The following is a 27,354-nucleotide window of genomic DNA, read 5'->3' as shown; positions in this document are numbered from 1 at the left end:
CCCGGGCTCGAGAGGCCCTGGATCGGGTTCTTTTTGAAAAAGTTGAATTTTGAAAGAAGAATTTTGTTTGGATTTGAAATAATTTGAAGGTCCTAAAAGAATGATAATTACAAACATCCAAATGAATAAGTGGCAAGAGTCATAGGAAGGTCCATGTAAGTCCTAAACTTATAAGTGCCTCATGTGAGCAGAAATGGACGCTAACAGTGATAGTGGTAATGAGAGCGACCATAAAGGTAGTAGGAGCTCAGGAAGGCAGAGGCATCCCGAAGTGATCCAGACATATCAAATGATTGTTGTCTTTTCGCTCTTCGTGACGGTCATGCTAGACATCACTAGGGCAATGGAGAATATGATACCTCTTGTTCCTTCTATAACCCCAATTTCAGACACAATCAACAACTGGGGGCACAATGAATGAGAGGAAGGGGTAGCACCACCCCAACCACCTGTTAAAGAATCGATAGAGTCACGAGGACGTCCTCCTTTCAGGCACGTCAGGAGAGGTTCACTAGTAAATCGAGGTGGTAAGGGAGCTGCAGCATGTTGTTCGGGTTGTGACAGGCCTTGCTTCGGCCAAAATAGGTTCAGGCCCAGCAATGCTACACCTACTAGTAGCGGGAGAAGTCAAAAGCAACCTGATGCATCTTGTCACGAGGGTGTTCAAAGGTCGATGGTGCAACAAGACAAGGGCACTAATGTCATAGAAAAGGAACAAATAAGAGAATCTGCACAACCTCTTCGAGGAATGACCTTATAGAGAAGAGGCGGGGGCATATGAATAGGAACGCGTACCTACGTGCTTTTAACAGCATGACAGTGTCAACATCAGTTAGGGTTCAAACTCTGAGGAAGAAGAAGACCCTATTTACACCCCTAGTACCCCTACACCATAGTGTTTTTTTTAATGATGTTTTTGTTTAAATCTTGTAATAAAGGCATGTGGTGGCCTAGTGTTCGTAGTAACGGGTTGTATTATGGAAGAACCCGTGAAAAGTTATAAAAACGTTGTTTTTCTTAATAAATAGTAAGCTTCTTATGACGAATGTGCAAACCTATGAGAATGTGAATAAGGAAATGCAATCTTTTAGCTATATCACATGGGTGCGGGTGCGGGTGTGGGTGCGGGTGCGGGTGCGGGTGAGAGGGTGCGACACTTTCAAAAAACTTGGGTGCGGGGTTGCGGCAAAAATATATATTTTAAGTTTAAAGTTTTAACAGTTAACAACATTAACACCGAGCCCCTCCCTGCGCTCTCTGTGTGCAGGAAAGGGGTCGAGCCCCCTCCCTGTCCTCCCTCTTTGTGCAGGGGAAGGGCAGAGCCCCCTCCCTGCGCTCTCTGTGTGCAGGGGAGGGGCCGAGCCCCTCCCTATCCTCCCACTTTGTGCAGGGGAGGGTTCGAAGAGGAGAGTAGAAGGAGTCATAGAGGAGAGGAGGAGAGCAGAGGGAGTCAGAGAGGAGAGAGCGTATTTGAGGAAGAGAGGTCCGACGAAGCGGTCGTCATCAGCGGTGAGGTTAGGCGAAGGCCGATCGGCGTCGGCTTCAGGAGGAGAGGAAGGGTGGATTAGGGCAAAAAAATTTGCCCTAATCCTCCCCTCTGCAGCATATTTCATCGGACGAAAAAAAAATCTAAAAATTGGACATAAATGACCCTTGGTGCGTTAACCGCACCAGGTGTCGCACCTGCACGCGCACCCGCATCGTGTCGACGCGGGTGCGACACCTGGTTTGTCGAGTCCCTATAACAGTCTTTTAGTAATCACTCTACTCATGTTGCAGTATGAGGACTCGTCAAGGAACATCATATCAGTCAAGAAGCTCACAAGCAGGAGACGTGTAGGCCCTTCTCTAGCGAAGCATATGAATGAGGATTCTGCAAGGAGAAGTACAACAAGCCCCATTGGTCCTGTGTCTGGAGAGAAGAAGGGAGGAGACTCGGATTGAGCTGCATGAAAAAACTCTAAAGCCCTTTCGGGTTTTGTTTTCACGGGTTTTGTTTTCACGGGTTTTTCAAAATCTCTTTTTTGCCCTTTTAAAAAAACTCATTCTTTTAATTTTTTTGGAAAAAAAGTTTAAAAAAAAAAGATAAATCTGTAAAATTGCCCCTTCGTACACCTTTAATGGGGTGTGCGCACCCCATTGAAGGGGTACACGCACCCCATTAAAAAGGTATGTGCACCCCTTTAATGGGATGTGCTTCCCCATGCATTTCAAAAGCACCATGTTTCGCACTTCCGAAACGCGTATCAGGGAAGCGCGCTTCCCCTACTATATTGGCGCTTCCGGTAACCCTGAGTATTACATTGAAGAATGTCACGTTTAAGGCTTGGAAAGGGCATTGTAAGTGTCATGAATTAATCTATAGTGGGTTGTACATTAGTATAATTAAGGATATGTATGAAGGAGTAGTAACCAATGTCCGCACTTGTGGAGGGGTGACAACCAATTTTCCTATAATGGTTGGGTTACATCAAGGATTTGCTTTAAGCCCTTTCCTATTTACTATAGTGATGGATGAGCTTACGAGATCAATTCAAGAAAATGTGCCGTGGTGTATGTTGTTTGCTGATGATATTGTTTTGATTGATGAGTCTAGAGCTGGGGTTAATGCTAAGTTAGAATTATGGAGACAGACATTGGAAGCAAGAGGTTTTAAGTTGAGTAAGAGTAAGACAAAATACATAGAATGTCGATTTAGTAAGCAACGAAGTAGTGATGGGAGTGTAGTGAAGCTTGGTGAACACGAAATACCGGTGGATGATTCTTTCAAATATTTGGGATCTATCATTCAAAAGTATGGAGAAATTGATGGAGATGTAAATCATAGGATAAAGGTTGGGTGGATGAAATGGAAGAGTGCAACTGGAGTGTTGTGCGATTGTAGAATGCCATTGCGGTTGAAGGGAAAGTTTTATAGGACAACTATTAGGCTCGCTTTACTATATAGTACGGAATGTTGGGCTGCCAAGAGACATCATATTTAAAAAATGAGTGTAGCTGAGATGCGTATGCTTAGATGGATGTGTGGAAATACAATAAAAGATAAGATTCGAATGAGGAGATACGTAAGAAGGTAGGCGTTGCACCCATTGAAAATAAGATGAGAGAGAATCGTTTACGGTGGTTTGGTCATATTCGGCGAAGGCCTAATGATGCTCCAGTTAGAAGGATGGAGAAATGGGAAAATATATTAGTTAAAAGAGGTCGGGGTAGGCCTAGGAAGACTTGGATGGAGATGATAGGAAAGGATATGAATGCATTGGATAGAAATGATTGGAGGAGAAAAAAACCCAGAATGATTTTCTTTGTTGGTTCATATCGCCGACCCCAATTGTTTTAGGATGAAGGCGTAGTTGTTGTTGTTGTTGTTGGGTTGTCAACCTTAACAGTTCAGACATGTGAACACGTGTTAAAAAGTAGTTAGTGGATATACATTGATGATTGTATAACGTGCTGACTTCAAGATATGAATAGTGAGAGAAAGTGGTGTATAGGATGATCACACAGAATATGATGAAGAACTCTACTAGGAGGCATGGTCTAGGGCAATGTTGATGTGTGTGCCTCGTGAGTAATTTGAGAATATCTCAAACGTTCCTAGGTAACCCTTAGAGGTTAAAACATTGTCACTAAACACATGTAGGATGTAGCATAAACCACAAAACCTTGGGGGCAGGTATAGCTCCTTGAATCACCTTGGGAGCAGGTATAGCTCCTTAAGATACTTTGGGGGCAGGTATAGCCACACTGACTCTTCGGCTAGCTACTGATTGAGCTCTTAAGATCTCAGCATGCAATCGGTGAGCAGCTGCAGTACCAGTGTTCATAGTTTAAGTCGGTTTGGACTACGTTATTGTGAGTGATTCATATGTCTGGCCAACATCGTAGACTCTGCGTTGTCTATATAGGTTGCTATATTCGAGAAGGTTATGTCTAGAATAACCGATTAGAGTAGAAGATGTATTTGAGAATGATAATAGAGATACGATAAAATATGAGTAAAACTAATAAATAAAATATTTACATAAGTAGCAAACTAAACTAAGACTAGGAGCTTAGATATCACTATAGTTGTAACGATCGTATCTATTTATAAATAAAACCTTAGTGGGTTATAGACTCACCCTTTCTTTTTGTTACAACTGTTGGTTCAAGAAGTGCGACTCTGCAAAAGTATGGTTCACCTTAACTTTTTATTCTGCTTTTGTCTTTGGATAGTTACGATACAATTATTAAATAGAAAAATAAATAAATAAACTTTTTGACATGGTTTTGAGCTTTTTTTTAGATTATTGATTATTTTTTCTCAGGGAACTAACGTCCACCAACCCGGGCTCGAGAGGCCCCGGGGGGGGGGGGGGGGGTCATTACACCTCCTCTTAAAATAACCCCAAAAAGATCATAAATCAATGAGGAAAAAATGCAGAGAGTTCAAGAAAAAGCGGCCCTCCCTAATTCCACCAAAAAAGGGGGCCAAAAAACATAGTTGCACTCAATTCTGCACGCAAACCCCCATCCCTGATCCCGTAAAAAAAAAAAGGAATTGGGCATGCAAGAGCCCAAAAGATGAAACTTTTACCAGGGATTAGGAAACCAGAAGCAGGAAGAAGAATAAGGGATATAAGGGATTGAATCGAGAATAAACTCACAGTTTCTCACGGAGCTCAGGCGTGTCCTTTGGGGTGCCGAGGGTGTTGACGAGGCGCTGAAAGGTGGAGACGGCTGTGTTTATCTGAAATACTCCGGCGACCACCGCCTGAGAAGGATCCTGCTTCCCGTTCGCCACATCACGCCGGAAAGGCAACGGCCGCCCAGATTCCAGATCCTGGAAGCTCATCGTCGCCAAAACTCAACGAATTTCCCACCCCCCCTCAGGAACTCCCAGAAGAGGAGAGAAAGGAATTTCTTACTTCTTTCTCCCGCGGAAAACCTACCAAGCCTTCGAATTCCCACGGGAATTGCACCTGCCCAACCGAATCAATCGAGAGAGAGAGATAAGAATTTAGCAATTTAGGGCAGAGGGGAAAAGCAATTCCAGGCTGTTTCGAAGGCGGATCGGAAGGGAAGGCGCAATGACGGTTTTAGTCTCTTTTGCTTCTCAAATTCGATATCCGGTGGACAACCTTTTGTAATGCATTGCCCGCCACGTTAATTATGGTGCAAACGGATTGGTTATGGGCCGGAGACCGAATTTGAATGACATCCAATAAAGTGAAGTTTGAATCCAGATCCGGAATATGTGTGATGTTGTAACTATTATCACTGAAAACAATTAAGGCTGCAAACAAGCTTTTCTCTACTGGTAAAAAGGTGCAGATGGATCGGATCCAAACCTGAGCATGGTTCTGACATAAAATAATGAAGATCTATATCCGATTTGAATGTGAAATAATCCAATTAAGAAAATTAACTCTGACCCGACTACACATTTGGATCTTATTTTAGGAATCTGTATCCATAAATAAGGTGTAGGATCTGAGTCAGAAGCCAAACAAATCCAATCCATGTGAACCATCGATTGTTAATTGGTACTTGTGAGAATGGGTTTGGATAAAATGGCCAACGATCCAACGGTGGCTTTGGGCAAGTGTAGACTAACCGGTTGGCTGGTAGCTGAGCGCCCCTACGGAACTGATCTGCTCGTTTTGTACTGTCCCAATCATAGTGACAAAAGTTTTAAACGGCAATTTCTCGTTTTTCAAAAACTCGTGAGAAATTGAAATTTTTTCAGAAATCTCGCATTTTTTTGGCAAAATCTTGGCAATAAAAAAATAAATTAAAAAATATAAAATGTATTTTTTTAAGAAAATATTAATATAAATTATTTAAAAATAAAAATACATGTTTTTGTCACGATAAATAGCTGTTTAAAACGTAAATATCATGTTTAAATCACGGTATTTATGTTTTTTCATAAATTTTGAGAGATTTTGAAAATCTCGTGAGAAATTACCGTTTTAACCTTTCAGGCAATTTCTTGGGATATTATCGCGATATTTGTCACTATGGTCCCAATTCCCAAAAGGCAGATTTGCGAAAAAATCGAGTCACTACATTTAACCACCTGTTTTATGTGAATGGCATTTTAAATAATACTGGGTTAAGTCGACATATCTTACGGTCTTTTATTAAACAAATCAATAATTTAACATATAAGCAAGTTGCTAAATGTTAATAAAGTAAATAATAACTCAACCGGCTTCGTGTACATTACTATTTTTTTGTAAATCTCTGTTCGTTGTCTGCGTGGCAGAGAGAGAGATATGATAATGAAACGTTTTACTACTAAAAGGTCCCGTTTTGCTAAAAAAAAATCTTCTTTCTTTTCCAGTGGCACAATGTTTTAGGTTCAGACTAGAAAGACTCTTGTTCCAACACCTCTCTCTCTCTCGTAAGTATCAGTTTAATTTTTTCAGAAAAACTGAAAAAGGTATTCTTTAAAATCTATATTTAGTTTTTGGGGAAACTAAAATATGTAAATTAGTATGAAGCGATATTTTTATAGTGTTTTTGCAAATGAAACCCTTTAGATGCTATGCTATGCTTTTGACATGATTCATTTGCTTGAAATTGACTATTGGATCATCGAAATCAGATCATGAAACGTGGTTTTATATGCTTGAATATTTACAAAAATTATAAGCCATTGATTTTCAAACATTAAAAGATCTTTCTTATAATCGTATAATAAAATTTAAAAATAAAAAAAACCTATAAAATTCTCTGTGCATACCAGTTTATATAATGTAACGATTTACATATTCTAGTTACCATAATTTTTTTGTATTTCTTCATATTTTGCTAGTGAATTTTTATTTTTTATTTTTAGCGAGAGACATAGGCTTCTTCCGTGCCCAACCACATAAATCTCGTGACTTTTCTTGTTTTTTCTTCATCTACTATGTTGTAGTTAAGTTAAAAGATTAAAAACAGTAAACGGTCCTGTCTGTCTGATTAGTCATCCTGCACCAACCCCCCTTAAACCATGAGCCAATAATACCAGGGCAACGCAGATGAGAAGCCACATGGCACAGGGCGACTATATCATTCAGCACGTCTGTGGGCAACTGGGGATCGAAAACTCCTGGACCAATGGGCACCACCGACTCCGACATGTGAAAGTGCAGCTAAGCTGGGCCCCACAATGCCAGTGCAGACATGGTGATTTGTCTTGGAGTTTTGCTGGGTCCAAGTCTATCAGGGACGCTTTTTGGAAAGCAGAAGCGCATCAGGTGATCTGCCACTAGTGATATTCGTGTTTCATTCCATGATGTAACTTGTCCAGGCTGTTCTTGGGTCGGTAGATTGTGCAACGAACCATCTCCGGTAAAGAATCAACACAACATGATCCTTGCATAAATCATGACCAATCAGACCGGATAGCTCCAAGCTACCGATTTTGTCAAGGGCGGATCAGGTGCAATCACATTGCAAACTTTTTGAGTGAGTATGCAGCTGTGGGGGCGTGTGCAATGTGATCTGCCGCCGCAAGCATTCAATGTCCAACAATGTTGCTCGTGAGAAAGGGGCACCATCAAACTTCCCCACAATTTATTTTATTTATGAGTGTTTATACAAATCTGATCGAGGTGTGTATAACCAAAATTTTGATTGCTTTTTGACAAATATATAAATCATATTTATTTTTTACTTTCTTTTTCTTTCGCATACTATTTTTTCTTTTTTCTTTAATTTAGTAATTATTATTATTTAACTCCGCCTATACACTGCCGGTCCCAAGCCCGGATAAAGGAGGAGGGTTGCGGTAGGTCTGTGACAGCTAGCATAAAAACTTTGTCATACCCTATGAAAATGAACCAATATGAGAATTTCGTTGAGGTGTTCCCTACTGAGCGACGCGCTGTACTCTCTAGGCCCGGAGGCAGTGATAAATGGGCAAGGGTTGCTAGGTCGTCGCCCAGAAGCGACGCGTCACACCGGTGCCCGAGTGTGGTGTCAAATAGGCAAGGGTTCCCTCACTTTGTTGGACGGGTGGGGGTAAAGAAGTTAGTCCAAGACCATAAAATTAGGTCAGCCACTTGGAACATAGGGTCTTTAACTGGTAAGTTGGTAGAGTTAGTAGATGTTATGTGTAGGAGAAAGATTGATATTTTATGTCTTCAAGAGATCAAATGGGTAGGTGAGAAAGCAAAAGTGATAGAACCTTGGGGATATAAGATTTGGTATATATGAATAAATAGGAATAGGAATGGAATAGGGATTGTTATGAGTCGTCAGTTTATAGATTATGTAGTTAAGGTCCGTAGGAAAGGTGATAGAATTTTACTTATTAAATTAGTATTAGGTACAGATATTATTAATATTATTAGTGTTTATGCACCTAAGTAGGTTTAGATTATTCCATTAAGCATCAATTTTGGGAAGATTTAGATGAAGTAGTACAAGGGATATCTTATGGAGAAAAGCTTTTCATCGGCGGTGACCTTAATGGACATGTAGGCATTACTAGGGATGGATTTGAGAGTATCTACGGAGGCTATGGTATAGGAGAAAGAAATGAAAGCGGAGAAAGGATTTTAGATTTTTGTTTGTCCTATGATATGATCTTAGCTAACACTTGGTTTAGGAAGAGGGAGTCTCACCTAGTAACATTTAAAAGTGGGGTTAATACGAGTCAGATAGATTTTTTCCTACTTAGAAAGAGAGATAGGGGTTGTTGCATCGATTGTAAGGTTATACCGGGAGAAAGTGTAGCTACACAACATAGAGTCTTAATTTTAGATCTTAGAATTAGACAATGCCGCAAAAGGGATAGACATAGGATAGATCCTAGAATTAAGTGGTGGGCACTGAAAGGAGCTAAACAAGGAATGTTTGTAGAGCAGGTAGTTAAAGAAGTTGATTGGTGTCTCGAGGAGGATTCAGAATCAATGTGGAATAAGATAGCAGGTGGCATGAGAAAAGTGGCTAAGGAGGTATTGGGTGAGTCTAAAGGCGGTGCACCACTAGGTAAGGATACATCATGGTGGAACGAGGATGTCAAATTAGCTATTAAGGTTAAAAGAGAGTGTTATAGAAATCTAAGTAAGAGTCGTGATAATGAGAATTTGGAGAAGTATATGTTAGCAAAGAAGGAAACTAAAAAAGTTGTTCGAAACGCGAGGGCTAAGGTATATAAGGAGGTTTATGACAAGTTGGATACCAAAGAAGGCGAGAAGGATATTTATAGGCTTGCAAAGATGAGAGATAGGAAATCGAAGGATTGGGGTATGGTTAGATGTATCAAAGATGAAATACAAAGGGTTTTAGTCAAAGATGAGGAGATTAAGGAGAGATGGAAAGATTATTTTGATAAGCTATTTAATGATAGTTATGCTCAAGATCTTGGAGACTTCTCCATTCCTTTTCATGAGATAAATCGTGACTTCATGCGCAAGATTCAAAAGAAAAAAATTGCAGAGGCTTTGAAGAAAATGAAATCAAGAAGGGCAATTGGCCCAGATGGTATACCTATCGAGGCTTGGAAATGCTTGGGAGAGAAAGGTTTAGAATGATTGACAAATCTTTTTAACTTAATTTGGTGAACAAATAAGATGCCTAATGAGTGAAGGAAGAGTACTTTGGTGCCTTTATATAAGAATAAGGGTGATATACAAGATTGCACAAACTATCGTGGTATAAAACTCATGAGTCATACTATGAAACTTTGGGAGAGGGTGATTGAGTCTAGGTTGAGGAAGGTTGTCATGATATCGGAGAATCAATTTGGTTTTATGCCTGGAAGATCAACTATGGAAGCTATACATCTTCTTAGACAACTTATTGAAAGCTATAGAGAGAGGAACAAAGATTTGCATATGGTTTTTATTGATTTAGAGAAGGCATACGATAGAGTACCTAGGGACGTTCTCTGGTGGACAATGATGAAGAAAGGTGTTTCTCTCAAGTACATTAGTATAATTAAAGATATGTATGGAGTAGTAACCAATGTCCGCACTTGTGGAGGAGTGACAACCAATTTTCCGATAACGGTTGGGTTACATCAAGGATCTGCTTTAAGCCCTTTCCTATTTGCGATAGTGATGGATGAGCTTACGAGATCAATTCAAGAAAATGTACCGTGGTGTATGTTGTTTGCTGATGATATTGTTTTGATTGATGAGTCTAGAGCTGGGGTTAATGCTAAGTTAGAATTATGGAGACAGACATTGGAAGCTAGAGGTTTTAAGTTGAGTAAGAGTAAGATTGAATATATGGAATGTCGGTTTAGTAAGCAACGAAGTAGTGATGGGAGTGTAGTGAAGCTTGGTGAGCAAGAAATACCGGTGAATGATTATTTCAAATATTTGGGATCCATCATTCATAAGTATGGAGAAATTGATGGAGATGTAAATCATAGGATAAAGGTTGGGTGGATGAAATGGAAAAGTGCAACTGGAGTGTTGTGCGATCGTAGAATACCATTGCGGTTGAAGGGAAAGTTTTATAGGACGACTATTAGACCCGCTTTACTATATGCTACGGAATGTTGGGCTGCCAAGAGACATCATATTCAAAAAATGAGTGTAGCTGAGATGTTGATGCTTAGATGGATGTGTGGAAATACAATAAAAGATAAGATTCGGAACGAGGAGATACGTAAGAAGGTAGGTGTTGCACCCATTGAAAATAAGATGCGAGAGAATCGTTTACGGTGGTTTGGACATATTCGGCGAAGGCCTAATGATGCTCCAGTTAGAAGGTTGGAGAAATGGGAAACTATATTAGTTAAAAGAGGTCGGGGTAGGCCTAGGAAGACTTGGATGGAGATAATAGGAAATGATATGAATGCTTTGAACCTCACCGAGGACATGGCATTGGATAGAAATGATTGGAGGAAAAGGATTTATGTGGAAGACCCAAAATGAATTTCTTTTTTGGTTCATATCGCTGACCCCAATTGTTTTGGGATGAAGGCGTAGTTGTAGTTGTTGTTAGTAATTATTATTATTTCTACAACTAGGACATACTTGGGAGTTACCGCAGTTTGGGCAGTAGCTTGAGAGTTCGTTGCAGTGCTACATCTACAGTCGCACCTTCTCGGAACAGAGCGTCATAAAATGTGAATACAAACTGCGACAGATCGTTTTCTTCCTCGTCACAATCATTCGTGGGCTGTTCACCTTTCTCAAGATCGCTATCTTCCCAATCGCGCACAGGGCTTGATGGCTCCGCTTCTTCTTCAGCGTCTTCTTCGCCAATCACAAACCGCCCATTCTCTAAATCATTCATATCTCCTGAGCCAACCCGACCATCAAGAAATACAGCTGACTGTGCCTCTGTCGGTTCTTCTGATGGCGAGACTACTGCTTTTGCACCAGAGTCCAGAAAAGCCTTCACCAGGCTGGGGATGAGGCCATACTTTCCTGTGCAGATTATAATTCTGTCTCTCCATGCACCAATCTGCATTCGATTGCGTATCAGTGTAAAAATGAGAACTTCAACGTGAACGGAAAACTTGGAAGATCACACAACACATTCGTGTTTGCATGATCACAACATGGCCCTTCATGTCATCCAAATCTACACACAGGCAACCAAATTTACTTCAAATGCCAATGGAAAAGCAGGAAGATCAGATACTCGTGTTTGCATGATCGTAATATGGCCCTTAATGTCACCCAAATCTACACAGGTAACCGAATTTTCTTCCAAGGTAAAAATCCCTCCTTGATAATGCAATGAGCTGTTTGTCGCATAAGGTATCTAGTAATCAAAGGCCAACCATAAAAGGCACTGGTCAATGGACTTTGTTAATACGCCCGCAAGGGTTGCACACACCTGGCTATGTGGGTCAGCTTAAAGCATTAAGTTGAAAGAGGTTGAGAATTCAATATCTGAGGGATGCATCCTTTAGCCGCAAGGCCCAAGTCAAATGGAAAACCATCTCCGATAGGCAAGGGGGAGTACTAATGGAGTTTTACACTACATACCAACTCCAATCCACGGTCAACGTGACACCTCTCAGCTCGTAATGGGATGTCCAAACCAGAAACCACAATGGTGGTTTGTCCATGCTAATTGAAAAAAGAGACTTCATTAATACATTGGCCTGGTCTGAGCACGATACAAGAACTTATATAGACAGGACAAGAACAGGTCTGTGCGATAATGATTAAATTGCAAAAATTCACATAAGATCATGGCCACAAAGATTCAAGGTTCTCAATTGTCTTGAATGAAATAGAAGAATGGAAAACAACATTTTCTTCAGACTGGATAAGGGGATTAAAAAATAAAGGCCTTCCCCATCTTTGCCAAGAACTTAAAGGCCAGCTTGGGCATTTGTTTGCATGGAAAATTTGTTCATGCATTGCAGGCCTCAATTGCAGTTGCGCTTCATCTTCTACGCCTAGATTTTTCTTTGAGCAGAATCAAAGATCTCACTTAAGATTGCCTTCACGCCATCATCTGCAAACACATGTTTGATAGCGTTTCTCGATAGTTCAAACATCTGAGCTCTACTAAGACCTGCACAAAGAAAGAGCAGTGTTTATTGATGAATCATAAAAGTTCAAAGCAATACTTTCAAAATTAAGATTTATTATGACTAGTGTGCCCGACTTGTGGAAAGTCCACTCCAGATACTTGGTTTTATAGATTGCATGTATTGGTACAGGAGAAGCCCCTCAGAGCTCACGATCCTCCACCCAATTCATGGACAAATCCTATATGGGCAACTCAGGGAAGAACCATATAAGGTTGGTCCTAGAATCATCCTAGTGGCTTCTGTCCAAAGATTCCAAACCAAACCTGGTAACCACAACAGGAAAATCTAAAAACTTGCTCCCTCTAGCCAAGCCAAGCGTCAATGCCATGGGCTACCAGAACCAGAAAATCCACCAAAATCAGCAGTTGATTGATTTGCTAATAAAATCATCATCATCCTGTTGGTTTAGCAACCTAACCAAACTAGACCATCAAGATGCACAGACTCAACAACTAAGTAGTCACTTATCTGGACCAACCACCCGAGTCATCATGGACTCAAACCATAGTTACAAGATTGTTTGGTTTGGGAGCAAACCAAATCCGCTCAGCTCGGACCAAAAAAGCACGGTTACTTTCCATTCATCATGAATCAGATTAGGTCTCTTAAGGGCAGACATAATTCAATTACAAAATAGTTCCAGAAGATAGTTGAGGAAACTCCCTGAAGAAACCCAGAAATTCACCAAAATTAGGAAATAAGAAAAAATAAAGAAAAAATAAGAGAAATTGAGACTAAAGGAAATTGAAGAACAAAAGTTTACAAAAATACAAATTCAAATTCAAAATAAAAAGCTTTCAGTAAGACAGAAATATAATCCTAGCAATCTAACAGGCCATTTCAATATACCACTAAAATTGTTAATGCTGCAAAATTTTGAAGTATATGAGAAATTGGAAGGTAAATTGTTCTTTTTTTTCTTCTGCTACTCATCTAAATGATGGAAAATCTGGCCTGACCACATGGACTCATCCAATCTCCCATGAGTCAGATTGAATCACATGTATCATTGAAACCCATGTCAGCTAAAAACGAATCAGTGTTAATTTCCATTCAACAATCTGTGCTAAAAACGATCTGGAGAAAGATCTTTAATGCAAAATGATTACGAAATTTTAATAGAAAAAGTGAAAGAAAATGTTGATATCTGAAATTCAGAAAAACTGTTCCTGTTTCTGAGAAATATCCATACATATAAAAAATTTATTAAAAAATGTCATGCTACTATATGTTTCTGACAGTGAGTAGCATCATCTATGGCAACATACCAAATGTTGATGCAGCAAGATAATACTCGCGAGAGAGACTGGTCAAAAAAATCCCAGCATCATCAGTGCAAAGAACCAGAGGGTGGTTGGCACGAAATAAATCATCTGCATAACATGTTATGTGCACAACATAAATAAACAGCATCTTTCCTTCAATAACATTTTTGTCAATACTACATAGAATTAACTTCGACAGTCATGGACATCTCTCATTACTATGTAACAAAAGTTAAAATAATTTTATATCAAGAGATATGTTTAAGACATCTCCCTAATGTTTGCTACCAAATAACATCTTTGAGACGGAAGGATAAGAACAAACCAAAATGGTGATCATGTATGGAAGAAACAGAATTGGTCCGAACATTAGATGTCAAGCAGATTTCAACCTGCACCAGATAAATATTGAGGTCAAATTGATAAAAAATTGAAAGGGAAGTACTCAATGAAGCATAGATTTAGTATGTTCATGGAAGAAAGAATGGTGCACCGGAATGTTTAGTGACTTCAACTTTGTCCATTCTTCACCTTCCAAACAACAGGCATGGCCTATCCTTTGGGGGCAAAACTCCAGCATTGATTTTATTTCCTTTGGATTAGGTACCTATATGTACTAGGTTATAAAAGTAAATATGTTAGTAATGAGCAACATGCTGCAATCTAAACAACAGATATCCAACAATACAACACACCTCTCCACAGTGGAGAGTGATAGGAAGGCCTTGTTCCTTAGCCCAACTTAATGTTGGCAAGAAGGTTAACCTGCAAAGAAAAATAATCAGAATCATCAACTGAAAAGAAAAAATCTCAATAAAAGACACAAAAAGAGCTAAATACCAGTCTCCAACCACAGGATTGCCAGAAAGATCAATACCAACTACACCCTGATTTCTCATTTCCAACGCCAGCTGGACCTATTGATAGTCAAAATATACGGCAGGCATTGCAGGTCAGAGAAAACCATCTTTGCTACCCTTCACAAGGACCATCTACTTCAGTTCACAAGGAAAAAACTGAAGGCAGTAAACAGGTGGTAGCCTTCTTTTCTAACAATGTAGTGAAGCTAGTGATTCAGAATAAGTACATTAACATATTAAATCCTTTATTTTTTTGGCTAGGACAAGGGGGAAAACCCCGCATTTTGGCAGGCCTCTGGTTGGTAAAACCCTTGAGGTTCCCCCAGTGCACCAGGGAGTACACCCAGATTCAACCTTGTGGCAAGAGAGTGGACACCTTGGTTTCAAACCATAGTCATCTTATGTCAGGTGACAAACCATGGGGCCCCTAAGCCAGGAAGGTGGAGCCCTGTGGGCCATATGAAATCCATTTTTAACATTACTAACCAACATAAACTTGCTCTAGACAGAAGCCACATAAATCATATTCTCATAGAACTTAACAGAACCTACAAAAGTATCCTACAGGCTAAGTCCTCAAACATACCGTCTCCATGGCTGAAGCAGTGCTCTCACGTCGGTCGATGCTAAGAAGAAGGCGAACAAATATTGCCCTCTTTTTTTTTCCTTCAAATGCATCATTCATGGTGGTTGACAGTTCAGACATCTCTAGGTTTCCACATGAAGGAAGAGATAAAACTTCTACTGTCTCAACAGCCCTCAAACCATCCATTACTGCTTCCATATAAGAGCTTTTATTCATCCCTAGCATTTCATTCTTCTGAGAATGTTGAGAACAAATATTTCATTCACTACATGCTTCTGTTCGCAAATGAATTTACACTAAGGAATGAGAGTTTTTTTGCTTGATATTAAATACCTTAGGAGTTGTACGTAATTCCAAGTAAACAACATTATCAGCAGCAAAATCTTCAACCACCTGCTTTAAAAGATGAAGCCAGATGATGACAATTCAAATTAAGTTGTTACTTCTACAAGTGACGAGTTGTACCTCTTTGGTGATTCTCGAGACAGTAGCATGATTGGTTGTAATTTTGTGGATCAAATCAAACAATTTGAAGCACTCAGCAAGAGAGCGATCACCTACAAAAAGAGAGTGCCAAGACAAAATTATCATCAAATTTCCACGCAAAGAGAAAGAGATCCTGTCCATAAAGAACACTTTCATCTAGATCCGTCACCAAAGTACTTGCCAACACTCTGACCACTACATAACCTACATCATAACGTCATACAAATTTTCCTTGTATAGTTTTACATAAGATCGACATTGTAAATGATCCATGATACAGATACATCCTACATTGGCATTCATGGTTCTAAAATCCTTTGTCTAACCATCTTGAGGTTTGTGCTCATGGCATGATTTATACTCCATTGGAGAGGCGTACACATTTTAGAGGTATTTACAGACATACATTTGTCAAAATACAGCATCAGATCATAAAAGCGGCTATAGATAAAAAGCTATTCTAAACATATCAAAAAGATAAAAAAAAGTTAGGACCTATTCCTGAAGTCCACAATGCCAAAAGAAAGGGAAAAAATGAGCACAGATGCATGTGTGTGTGTGTACATGCAAATGCATTTTCATGTTTAAGGTTTTGAAGGAAATCTCACTTCCTTCATAGCAAGCAACTTTCTTTGATTTTCAAACATATCATTCTCATTGTGGCAGAAGACCCAAACAACAAGCAAAAGGATTTGTAATATTGAAGACTTGCAGAATTCATGTGTCACATTTTTAGCATGAATCCTCCACTTTTTATTTATTTCACTAATTTGTCTAAGTTCTTAAGGTTTTCACGTGATTTAATTTTTATGGTGAACTAACAGATCTCTTATTAGTAAATTTTTAATATGCTACGTGAAAGTGAATATAGAAAACATTAATTAGATAATCTTCAAGATTGACCAGAACAACAACCAACATGTAAACATGGGGAAGTGGGAGACCAGGTTGAAGGGAATTCAAGTTTGCTACAGCATAGTTTAGAAATTTTATTTCAAAGGCCCTTTCTCCTTAATCAAGTATATCATAAAAGTCATTAACTATAGCCACAATGGTGCTAGTTTTTAGTGTTAGCAAAAAAGTATAAGCTACTTTTTTTGCTTTCTTTTCTCTTCTTGATGAGTTTATTTTGTGAGACCATATAGATTATTAAGATGGTTTATCATCCATCAGTGGATTTTGTCTTCCCAATTTCTTTCATTCTTCTTGATTTAAAATGAAATGATTAAGGAACATCCCTTGAACAATCTTTTCTTGAGATATCTGCAATAAAGACTATAGAAAGGCTAAGAACATGACAAAACATACATTTCTTGATTACATGCTCCACATCAGGAAAAAATAAAACGCCTTTTTCCCCCAAGTCTTTTGCAAGCTCCCTGAAAGGGAAAACTATGGTCAGCCATAGTGAAACATGTAAACCAAGAGGAGTTGCACAATAGATTTATGAATCCAAATGAGAAAAAAAAGTCCAGTAAAATGTTTTTTTTAAATGAACAGTTTGAACGTCCACCAATATCTCTGTCAAAGTATCAGAACTCATAACATATATTTCCTTAAGAAGAAATAAAAACTGAAAAAATAAGTCCTTCAAGGGGATCTGCTGTAACGTTACAAGTTGATTACAAGAAAGCTTAATATGGCAAATGGTTCATAATTTTCAAATAAACTTGTCAAGATCACACGAGCACCATAAACACATTGGCAAGGGATTAATTAGTCACAGTTCAGGAAACTCATGTGCAAGAGCATGCAATGACATCCAGTAGATATAGATGGTGCCATTATGCTTGCATATATGATGCACAAGAATGAAAGCATATGCTGATACCCAATCTCAAAGTAGCGAAAGGGAATAACTGATTCTGAGTTTATTGATCCTAAACCCACGTTTTTTCTAATATAGCTTCTCTGTAACACGAAATTGTGAAGCATTATTCATCAATGACCATAAATGAACTTTCCTACATCTTTCTTCCCTTCATGCTAAATCTTCTGTTTTTGCTTAATTAATTCATAAAATGGATTTAACAAGAAGCTAATTGCTAGTACTGAAGCACATATTTGTTGATCTTTTTTTTGTAATGCTTATGTCCTACAAACACGTTTGGTCCAACATGTGATGAATGGTCCGAAACTCATCCAAGCTTTTGGAGCTTGTTCCAAACTCTGTAAAGCTTTTTTGAGTTTACTTCGACCAACTTGCAATTCCCCCAAATTGATTTATGAACAAACTACTTTACCATTCAAACTTTTCCATGGAAAAAATCCTTCTCAATATCTAGTTAAGCATGAAATCAGCGTATGGTAGCTCCAGTGCTCTACAAAAATTAAAAATTTAAGATTTATCCAGAACATAAGGCAATTCTGTCACTTGAAAGAAGAGCGGTTTTACTCGCATGATATGTCCCACTCAGCATGTGAGATAATTTCGTCCAGGATGAAGGCGATAAGTAGATGCAAATGGGGTATCAACCAAACATCATTTCGGTAGAAAAAGACATGCACTAAAAATCTGGAATTATCCATTTTGCTTGAAACAGCAATCTGTGTGAAGGGGGCGATCTTGATGTTGTTGAGAGCTAGAAGAAGAAGAAAGAAGAAGAAGAAGAAAACAAAAAAACCAGGAAGTCCAACTGAGACTTGGAAGGAGGTAGCAAGAGAGACGACACGAAGGGACGACAAGCGCATAGGGGCATAGTGCCATTTTCATGTAGAAAGAAAAAACGGCGAGAAACACAACCCGAAAACGCAAGACATGCAGATGGGACAAGGCTTGATGATGGTGGTGGTGGTGGTGTCGGAGAATGACTTAAAGACCTCCATGGGAAACTCTTAAACCCAATATTTTTTAATGAATATCTAATCGAAGCCCCAAGAAGAAATACCAACTAGCCAATACAAGATAAGATCATAAGACGACCACAAAAGAGAGAGAGAGAGAGAGAGTCTTACAGTAGGGTAGAATCCCGAACGGATCCGTTAAGGTGAGCGTGGAGCTCGATCTTCGGTTGTGCAATGCACCATTCCATATCGACAAGCCCGCTTTCTTCCCCCATCTTCAACCAGAGAGCGGTCTTTGGGAAAATTTGAAGCCTCTCATTTCTATTTATGGAGCCGACACCCCTCTTCATTATCTTATCCCCATCATTATTTGTTATTAATTAATATTTGTTATTCATCACGTTAATCCTTGTAATTTTATGCCCGTGTCAATCCTTATGCCTCTCCAAAAAAGAGTCAAACTGAGCCAGTAGTGGGTTTGGTACGGAATACCAAAGTCAAGCTTGAGTCCGAGCTTAGCGTCCAAATCTAATCTCGGGTTGATTTCATTAGCAAGCTCCACATGATTGCCTCAAGGGGGGGTTGGCGTAGTGGGGTGGGGCCTTGGCTGCTAGACGAGCAGTCAAGGTTTGATTCTCATGGACGCTGTCTCTATGCGCAAGCCAGCGCATGGCATAGGCCCCGTGCGTGTGTGTGTGTGTGTGTGTGGGGGGGGGGGGGGGGGGGGGGTTATGCTGCCGGCATGACGACCGTAGATATAGCAGGCTGAGCCAGCACGATCAGGTCTTCCTGCCAGGTGCAGTTTCTTCACCATGATTCATACGACTCCAAATCAAAATTTGATTTAGAATCCCACAAAACCAAACTTTCCCTGTCATCATTGTGGTAATGTCAACAGCAAACCTTTATTAACCAGTATGACGAAGCTACTTCGTGCGAGAGAGCTAAGAGAGGACCATATGACGGTTCTCCTTTGCATGCACATTTGTGCCCAACAGTTTGTAGGCATCTCAATTGTTTGTCATTCATTTTGGAAAACATGTATTCTAAGTATTCTCGATCACAATAAGAAAGCATCCATCCATCCATGAGCAGTGCACGTCCTTATAGATTAAAGGTATAAAACCCACTAAATTTAAAAAAAAAAAATCAAATCTGGATCGGATCCAAACCCGACCAGGGCCTATTAGGGTTAAAACATGCAGGGGGCCACATTTTTTTTTTAAAAAACCACTCCCCCCCGAAGTTGTGTTTCCCCTCGTCCCCATTACAAAACGGGAAACCCTTCCTGTTCGACACCCCCGTTCCCATTAAGAAGCGCAGAGGGGAGGGAGGCTCACGACCTGCACCTCCCTCCTCCTCCCTCTCGTCTCCACCTCCCTCTCCTTCCCCCTGCGTACATCGGCATGCAGCCCCGGTCGACGTCCACTCCTCCCTCAACCTCGTCGGAGCCCGCCCAGTGGCGGCGGCCTTGCTCCCCTTTGGTAAATCCCGACACCCCCTCTCTCTTTCTCCTGTGCCTTCATCTTCTTCTTTTTATGTTTCTCCTTCTTCTACTTCTTCTTTCTCTGGGTTCGCTGGGAGACCAATGAACCCCTGTTGCGCCCCCTCTCTCTCTCTTTGGATGTCGGAGAGCCGGCAGAAGGCCGGTGGCCCCCTATTGTGCCTCGTCTGTCTCTCTGCGTTTCTTCGGGAGGCCGACGGGCCCCTGCCATGCCTTCCCCCTGCTCCCTCTGTTTGTCGAAGGGTCGGCAGGTGGCCGACGGCCCCTGTCGTGCCCTCCCTTATTCTCTGTTTTCCCTGCCCTTGTTTTGATCCCCTAACAGGGGACTGACGCCCTTGTCCCTTTGTTTTGAGCATCGGATAGGGGATTGGAACCCCCTGTTTTTTTATTTTTCCCACTGGTTCCCCTTGACCGATCGGCAGGCAAGGGTGATGCCTATGCCACCTTCTTTCATGCAGTAGGTCGATAGGAGCCGAGTCCTTGTCGCCTTTTCAGGTTGGCAGGGGCCGAGCCCCTGCCACTTTGAATTTTCAGGTGGATCGATAGTGGCTCAGCCCCTGCCGCCTCCTGTATACATCAGCGAGATGGCATGGGCCGAGCCCTGCCATTTTTCTGCCTTTTCGACAGGTTGGTAGGGGCCAAGCCCCTGCCCCTGTTTACGATAACATAAGACAGGTAGAGGACTTAGCCCTTGCAGCCTTCTGTCTCCCTTATGGATTGGCAAGGGTTGGGTCCCCTGTCACTTACCGCCCCCTGCAGCTTTCTGTGCCCTACGACTGGCCCCTTGTTAGGGTTACCAGCAGAGTGGCGGGCAGTGGTTGCACCCCTGTCCCTTCGCTAATTATTGATAGGCTGACAGGGGTTGTACCCCTGTCCCTTTCTCTTCTTTAGAATGACCATAACTTTCTAAGTTTTCACACTTTTGCAGATTTATGCAACGGCTCCCGCTCGTGCCCGACGACTCAAGCCCTACATCATCTACACTCGTAGGCGCACACAGTGATGAACCTCTCGAGGTAGGAGAAAGTCACACGAGGACTTTGGATGAATTAAATAAAGATTTAAGAAATTGAGATAATGACAAATGATACATATATGACTTGTGATTTACTATTCTTTGCTTGTCTTTATATCCCTGAAATCATATGTTTCCTATAGCCGACATATTTTGCATGCTTATTTAGTTCTGCAGTTAGTTCCTGTCGTTAATTTCCTTCACTTGCTTCTCGTTATCGTTGCACCACATGTGATTAGATTTGCTATTACATTTATGTTCTAGTTGTCGCCCTCAGGCAAATCTCGTGGGGCGTGCACGTACGTGTACCACATTTTGTGACTTTCAGAAAGGTGCACAATTACATACATGCACTACAAGCTCGAGGAGAGGATCCTCTTAGTGCAAGGCCCAACTCCTTGAGCACAAATCCTGTTTATAAAGCTTGTGTTTCATCTGTGTGTTGTTAGATGCAACTATTTATACCGTGAGTCGGTTACTCAAAAAGAATGATTGGATTCATGGTGATCCTAAGTCTTGTTTAAGATTTCCTATTTCGTAGTGATTGAGTATGCCAAGTATATTATTGCTTTTATGTCATATAAAACACTATGTTGGGTTATCCTTCGAGAGACCTGTGACCTACTATCATAGTCGGTCCTTTGGACATGTACGGTATATACATTACGATAAGAAGTATGTGAGGTCGTTGAGCACCTCGAAGTATATAATGAGCACGTTGTTGAAATAAGTGAAAATAATGATGTTCGCCTCCATAGGCCAAATGTTCAAAGAGCAATGCATGTCAAGTTTGAACTAAATGAATTACAACATATTAAATGTTTACCCTCTCATCGTAGTCATACCTTTAGGTAGGTATGACCATACTTCTGGACAAGTACCTCACAATGGTGTTACGATGTTTGGATAATGAGGTTGTGACAACCTCGAAGCGTGCATATAACACAATGCTGAGATCATATAAATGGTGACAATTCGCCTTCACAGGCAACATGCTCGAGTGGGTCTAGTAGACCAAATCATATAGAATGGGGCGGCGGTTAAGAAACCTTCGTTGTGCCCATTCGACCTTCACGATTCATCAAGGGAGATGATGGATGGTAGAAAAATTTTGATGGATAGGTTGTTAACAATCACCTCACGAGCAAAAGACTCGACTTCTCCAGTCAGAGTTAGGAGAATTGGGATTACCATAAATTATCCTAAGTGGTAACTCCCAAGTAGTTCTGCAGAAGTTGGATGCATCTATGGACCACGAATGCCTTTGGGGATTTACTCTTTTGGTCATTGATCGTCCCCTTAGGAGCGGACTCAGTCAATCATTCGAGTTATTGAAAAATACTTGACATAATAAACTCATAGATCGGTCTCAGCTATTTCTACGTTTCGCGTTTGTGCGTACCCATAGGCTAATTAATATCAGAACTCAAAGAATATCTTATTCACAATAATTGTAGATTATTGAGATTCATACTACTTACGATGTTGTTTATATCTTGTAAAGAATATCTCTTTCAGTACAATGGATATTTGCATATGTTGCACCTGCTAAAATAGGTGTACTTTCTCACATTTTAATTATATATTTTAATTACTGCTTTTAATGAAATAGACTGCTTGTCTCATGAATGTCTTACTTTATTTTATTCTACATTGTCTATTTGTGCACCTACTAGTTTGTTATGAAACTGACTCATTTCATGGGCAGGTGGCAAGTAGGACTTTATATACGGCCAATGGCGCGATGCAACATGACTCGAGATCACCCTCTTTCTGCTGGCATCCTGGCTATTCTTTATAGATAAGGTTGGTTTGTAAGCTAACATACCCAGAAATGTCAACTTGTTTTCCTTTCTAAAAAGAAATTGCTTTCGTTGAAGTCTTTAAAACCAAACCTTGAAATTTGAAAGGTTTTTTCTAAATGATTTCAAAATTTACAAGTTAAAATTTTGGAGCGTTACAACTTGGTATCAGAGCAATTAAGAAAGAGGTGAATCTTGACCATCGAGCATCCCATCGCGTTGTAAGTCTTTTGTGTTTGATTTGCATGCATAAACTAAAAGTAATATCTTTGTTTTGTCTGAATGATTGACCGAATGATAGCCATAACGAGAAGTGGTGGACCGTGTTTATTTTACCATGACAGGTTAGGTAGAAAATTAGCGAATAGATACTATGATAGTCTTAGGTTAAGACTTTTTGTTTTTCAGTACAGATTTTGTCAAACAAAAGTTTATAAATGAAATCACGAATGAATTTTATGCCCCCGAGATTCTTATGATTATGATGCTTATATTAGCATTTAGGTGAATGGCACCCCCCGCCTACAAATAATTAGATTTTCCTTATCAGGTGAATGATATATCACACCTACATAGTTTTATTGCAAATTATCACATTATGATTGTCTGAGTAAGTATATCATACATGTATAAAATGATTGATGAATATCATGAATGTCTAACTAAATTACTTAAGAGGTATGTGTGTATGTTTTCACACTGAATATAATCGAATGTGATTTGATGTAAAAATTATGAATGCTTATGAAGATGATTCAATGATCTGAATATCTTAGAGATATATAAACTTTAATCCTACGTGCATAACTCTAGAAATACCTAGGAGTTGCGTATGTTGAGGTTTAGTTGCTTCATATTATGAAATATGTATGTTCACGTATGCATAAAACTCATACTTTGGTTATGCTTGCTTTGAGGTTTAATTTTTGACATGCAATATTCCTTGTGGCAATGATATAATGTGAATGATATTACGCTTTTGTATGATGTGATTTAAATGCTACATGCTGTGAAATATTGAATGCATGTGATAAATGTTTAAGTTTAATAGTGAACTATGATTCATGAAACCTTATTGGTGAAATGTGTAATTTTTATGATTTGAGAACCATATGAAGTGATGTGATGCATATTAATGATATACATGCTTGCGCCCATATTGATGGCTACCGACCCTGAGAGTGATCAATTGTATTGATGTATGTATCACTGAATATGATACTTATTGAGGACCTGCCCCCAAAGGATTCTCTATGAGGGTATGTATGATCAAGATCAGGTAATCCGGCTAGAGCGGTAAATTTCTGTAAGGAATTACACTGTCCAAGAGCGGGTAGTCACAAAGATGGTAAATTTCTGTCAGGAAGTATATTGTCCAAGACCAGGTAAACCATCTATGACATAAATTTCTTCTAAGGTCGTACATTTCCCAGACCAGGTTATCCGGCGTGGATCTTGTGAATTTTGATTACTTAAAATGTTATGGTGAGTTGTGATGATCTTCTAAGGTTGATTGAGATAACTAGTTATGAATTTATATATTTAGCTTTCTTTTGTAGCGCGATTAAAGAATCAGATACTTATTGATCTTAGATCTTGATATGAGGTTATGCTTGAGTCTTTTTAGGAAAGATAGAGTCATTCTGAGAATGACACATTAAGCGAAGTCATGACAGGTGGCCGCATAAAGACTTGAGAAATTAGAATAAGTTAAGGTTATTTCGGATGAAAAGTCTATTAGAAATAGCAAGGAGAACAAACAATAACCTAATTATGATAAAATACAGAGACCCCATTCAAGAAACAAAAGTTTACTAAGAAAATCACACATATATTTTGTTCAACTGAAACCTTTCTCAGGAACTCATTATGAGTTGTCCTGATCTCTTTAAAAGCATGTGTTTGAGATCACACACACATGTTGTGCATCTTCATCAATACTAATTAACTTAGACTATGATCTCTACGTTGAGTCATTCAATGAAATTTCATGGACAAAATTCTTTTAAGAGGGGTAGGATGTAAAACGCATAATTTTTTAAAAAAAAAAAACGGATCCGGGTCGGATCCAGACCTGACCCGAGCCCGTTAGGATCAAAAACACGTTGGGGGAGAGGATTTTTTAAAAAAAAACCCTATTCCCCCCCCCCCCTCACAGTTGTGTTTCCCCTCATCCCCAATATAAAATGTGAAACCCTTTAAGGTTTCCCTATTCGACATCCCCGTTCCCTTTAAGCACAGAGGAGAAGGAGGGTCCTCATGACCTGCACCTCCCTCCTCCTCCCTCTCGACTTTGCCTCCCTCTCCTTCCCTCTGCGTACACCAGCAGGCAGCCCCGACCAACGTCTGCTGCTCCCTCAACCTCGTCAGAGCCCGCCCATTGTCGACGACCTCGCTCCTATCTGGTAAATCCCAACACCCCTTCTCTCTATCTCTTATGTCTTCATCTTCTTCTTGTTTTGTTTCTCCTTCTTCTTCTTTCTCTGGGTTCACTGGGAGGTCGACGACCCCTTGTCGCGCCCTTTCTCTCTATCTTTGGATGCCAGAGAGCCGACCAGAGGCCAACGGCCTCCTGTCGCGCCCTCCCCCTTCTTCCCTTCTCTCTCTACGTACGCCGAGAGGCTGACACCCCCTATCGCGCCTCCTCTGTCTCTCTGCGTTTGTCAGGAGGTTGATAGGAGGCTGGCGACCCCCGGACATGCCTTCCTCTGCTCCCTTTGTTTGTCGTAGGGCCGGCAGGTGGCCCTATCGTGCCCTCCCTTTCTCTTTGTTCCCCCTGCCCTTGTTCTGATTCCCTGACAGGGGACCGACGCCCCTGTCCCTTTGTTCTGGGCATCGAACAAGGGGTTGGTATCCCTTGTTCTTTGATTTTTTCTGCCAGACAGGGGGGTCGATGCCCCCTGTCTCCTTCATCGATCGACAGATAGGGGGCCAACACCCCTTGCTCTTTTCCTATTGACGGACAAGAGGGGGGGGGGGGGTCGAGACCCCTTGGTTCCCCTTGACCGGTCGACAGGCAGGGGCGATGCCCCTACCACCACTGACACCTTCTTTCATGCGGTAGGTCGCCAGGGAGTGAGTCATTGCCGCCTTTTCAGGTCAGCAGGAGCCAAGCCCCTGCCACTGTGCATTTTCAGGTAGATCGATAGGAGCTCAGTCCTTGCCGCCTCCTGTATACGTCAACGAGATGGTAGGGGTCGAGCTCTGCCATTTTTCTGCCTTTTCGGCAGGTCGACAGGGGCCAAGCCCCTGCCCCTGTTTGCGATAACAGTAGGTCAACAGGGGACTTAGCCACTGTAGCCTTCTGTCTCCCTTGCGGATCGGCAAGGGTTGGGTCCCCTGCCGCTTACCGCCCCCTACCGCTTTATGTGCCCTGCCACTGCCCCCTTCTTAGGGTTACCAACAGAGTGGTGGGCAGGGGTTGCACCTCTGTTCCTTCGCTAATTATTGATAGACTGGCAAAGGCTATACCCATGTCCCTTTCTGTTCTTTAGAATGACTATAGCTTTCTAAGTTTTTACACTTTTGCAGATTTACGCAATGGATCCCGCTCGTGCCCTGCGACTCGAGCCCTACATCATCTACACTCGTAAGCGCACACAACCTTTCGAGGTAGGAAAAAGTCGCATAGGGACTTTGGATGAATTAAATAAAGATTTAGAAAATTGAGATAATGACAGATGATACTTATATGACTCGTGATTTACTGTTCCTTGTTTTTCTTTATATCCCTGAAATCATATGCTTCCTATAGTCGACATATTTTGCATGTTTCCTATAGTCGACATATTTTGCATGCTTATTAAGTTTTGCAGTTAGTTTTTATCATTAATTTTCTTCACTTGCTTCTTGTTGTCGTTGCACTGCATGTGATTAGATTTGCTATTATATTTCGGTTCTAGTTGTCGCCCTCAGGCAAGCCTCACAGGGCGTGTAGGTACGCGTATCATATTTTATAACTTTCAAAAAGGTGCGAAATTGCATACAGGCACTACAAGCTCGAGAAGAGGATCTTCTTTGTGCAAGGCCCGACTCCTCGAGCACAAATCCTGTTTATAAAGCTTGTGTTCCATCTATGAGTTATTATATGCAACTATTTATACCCCGAGTCGGATACTCAAAAAGAATGATTGGATACACGATGATCACAAGTCTTGTTTAAGATTTCCTATTTCATAGTGATTGAGTATGCCAAGTATATTATTGCTTTTATGTCATACAAAACATTGTGTTGGGTTATCCTTCGAGAGACTCATGGCCTACTATCGTGGTCGGACCTTTGGACATGTACGGTATATACATTACGATAAGAAATATTTGAGGTCGTTAAGCACCTCAAAGTGTGTAATGAGCACACTGTTGAAATAAGTGAAAATAATGTTGTTCACCTCCATAGGCCAAATGCTCAAAGAGTAATGCATGTCAAGTTTGAACTAAATGAATTGGAACATATTAAATGTTTACCTTCTCATCTTAGTCGTACCTTTAAGGATGTATGACCATACTTTTGGACAAATACCTCTTATTGGTATTACGATGTTTGGATAATGAGGCTGTGACAA

At 40.5% G+C, this 27,354-nt stretch overlaps 2 protein-coding genes across 3 annotated transcripts in view; both read right to left on the bottom strand.

Moving 5' to 3' along the window:
• LOC149823112 (syntaxin-22-like) overlaps positions 1-5,060 on the bottom strand; it is a 47,796-nt gene extending 42,736 nt beyond the window's left edge. Inside the window, exon 1 of one of the 2 annotated variants that reach the window (XM_089980557.1) lies at positions 4,650-5,060. In XM_089980557.1, coding sequence (XP_089836683.1) covers positions 4,650-4,837 — 188 coding nt within the window. In that variant the 5' untranslated portion in view covers positions 4,838-5,060. The remainder of the gene's footprint in view (positions 1-4,649) is intronic. The other variant, XM_089980556.1, reaches the window with a different exon arrangement.
• A 7,021-nt stretch (positions 5,061-12,081) lies between these two features.
• On the bottom strand, positions 12,082-18,751 carry LOC149823111 (N6-mAMP deaminase-like). Its single transcript, XM_089981425.1, has 11 exons — positions 18,643-18,751; positions 16,996-17,066; positions 15,667-15,758; positions 15,535-15,594; positions 15,202-15,435; positions 14,596-14,672; positions 14,451-14,520; positions 14,249-14,362; positions 14,081-14,147; positions 13,759-13,863; positions 12,082-12,471 (listed from the first exon to the last, which is right to left on the bottom strand). The coding sequence occupies exons 1-11, from the start codon at positions 18,744-18,746 to the stop codon at positions 12,353-12,355; spliced, it is 1,113 nt and encodes a 370-aa protein (XP_089837551.1). The 5' UTR covers positions 18,747-18,751; the 3' UTR covers positions 12,082-12,352.
• Positions 18,752-27,354: the final 8,603 nt, after the last annotated feature.

This window comes from Nuphar pumila, chromosome 11 (genome assembly GCF_984573655.1).
Source record: "Nuphar pumila chromosome 11, dmNupPumi1.hap1.1, whole genome shotgun sequence".
NCBI lineage: Eukaryota > Viridiplantae > Streptophyta > Magnoliopsida > Nymphaeales > Nymphaeaceae > Nuphar > Nuphar pumila.
Note: the sequence above shows the minus strand (reverse complement) of the source record. Positions and strands in the feature narration are given on the sequence as shown.

Excerpts from the sequence above, each read along its gene's own strand:
- LOC149823111 (XM_089981425.1), bottom strand. The coding sequence starts at position 18,746 with ATGGGGGAAGAAAGCGGGCTTGTCGATATGGAATGGTGCATTGCACAA. Across the intron at positions 17,067-18,642 it reads GTTCGGGATTCTACCCTACT|GGAGCTTGCAAAAGACTTGG; the intron begins GTAAGACTCTCT and ends TTTCCCTTTCAG. Across the intron at positions 14,148-14,248 it reads TGAAGTCACTAAACATTCCG|GTTGAAATCTGCTTGACATC; the intron begins GTGCACCATTCT and ends TATCTGGTGCAG.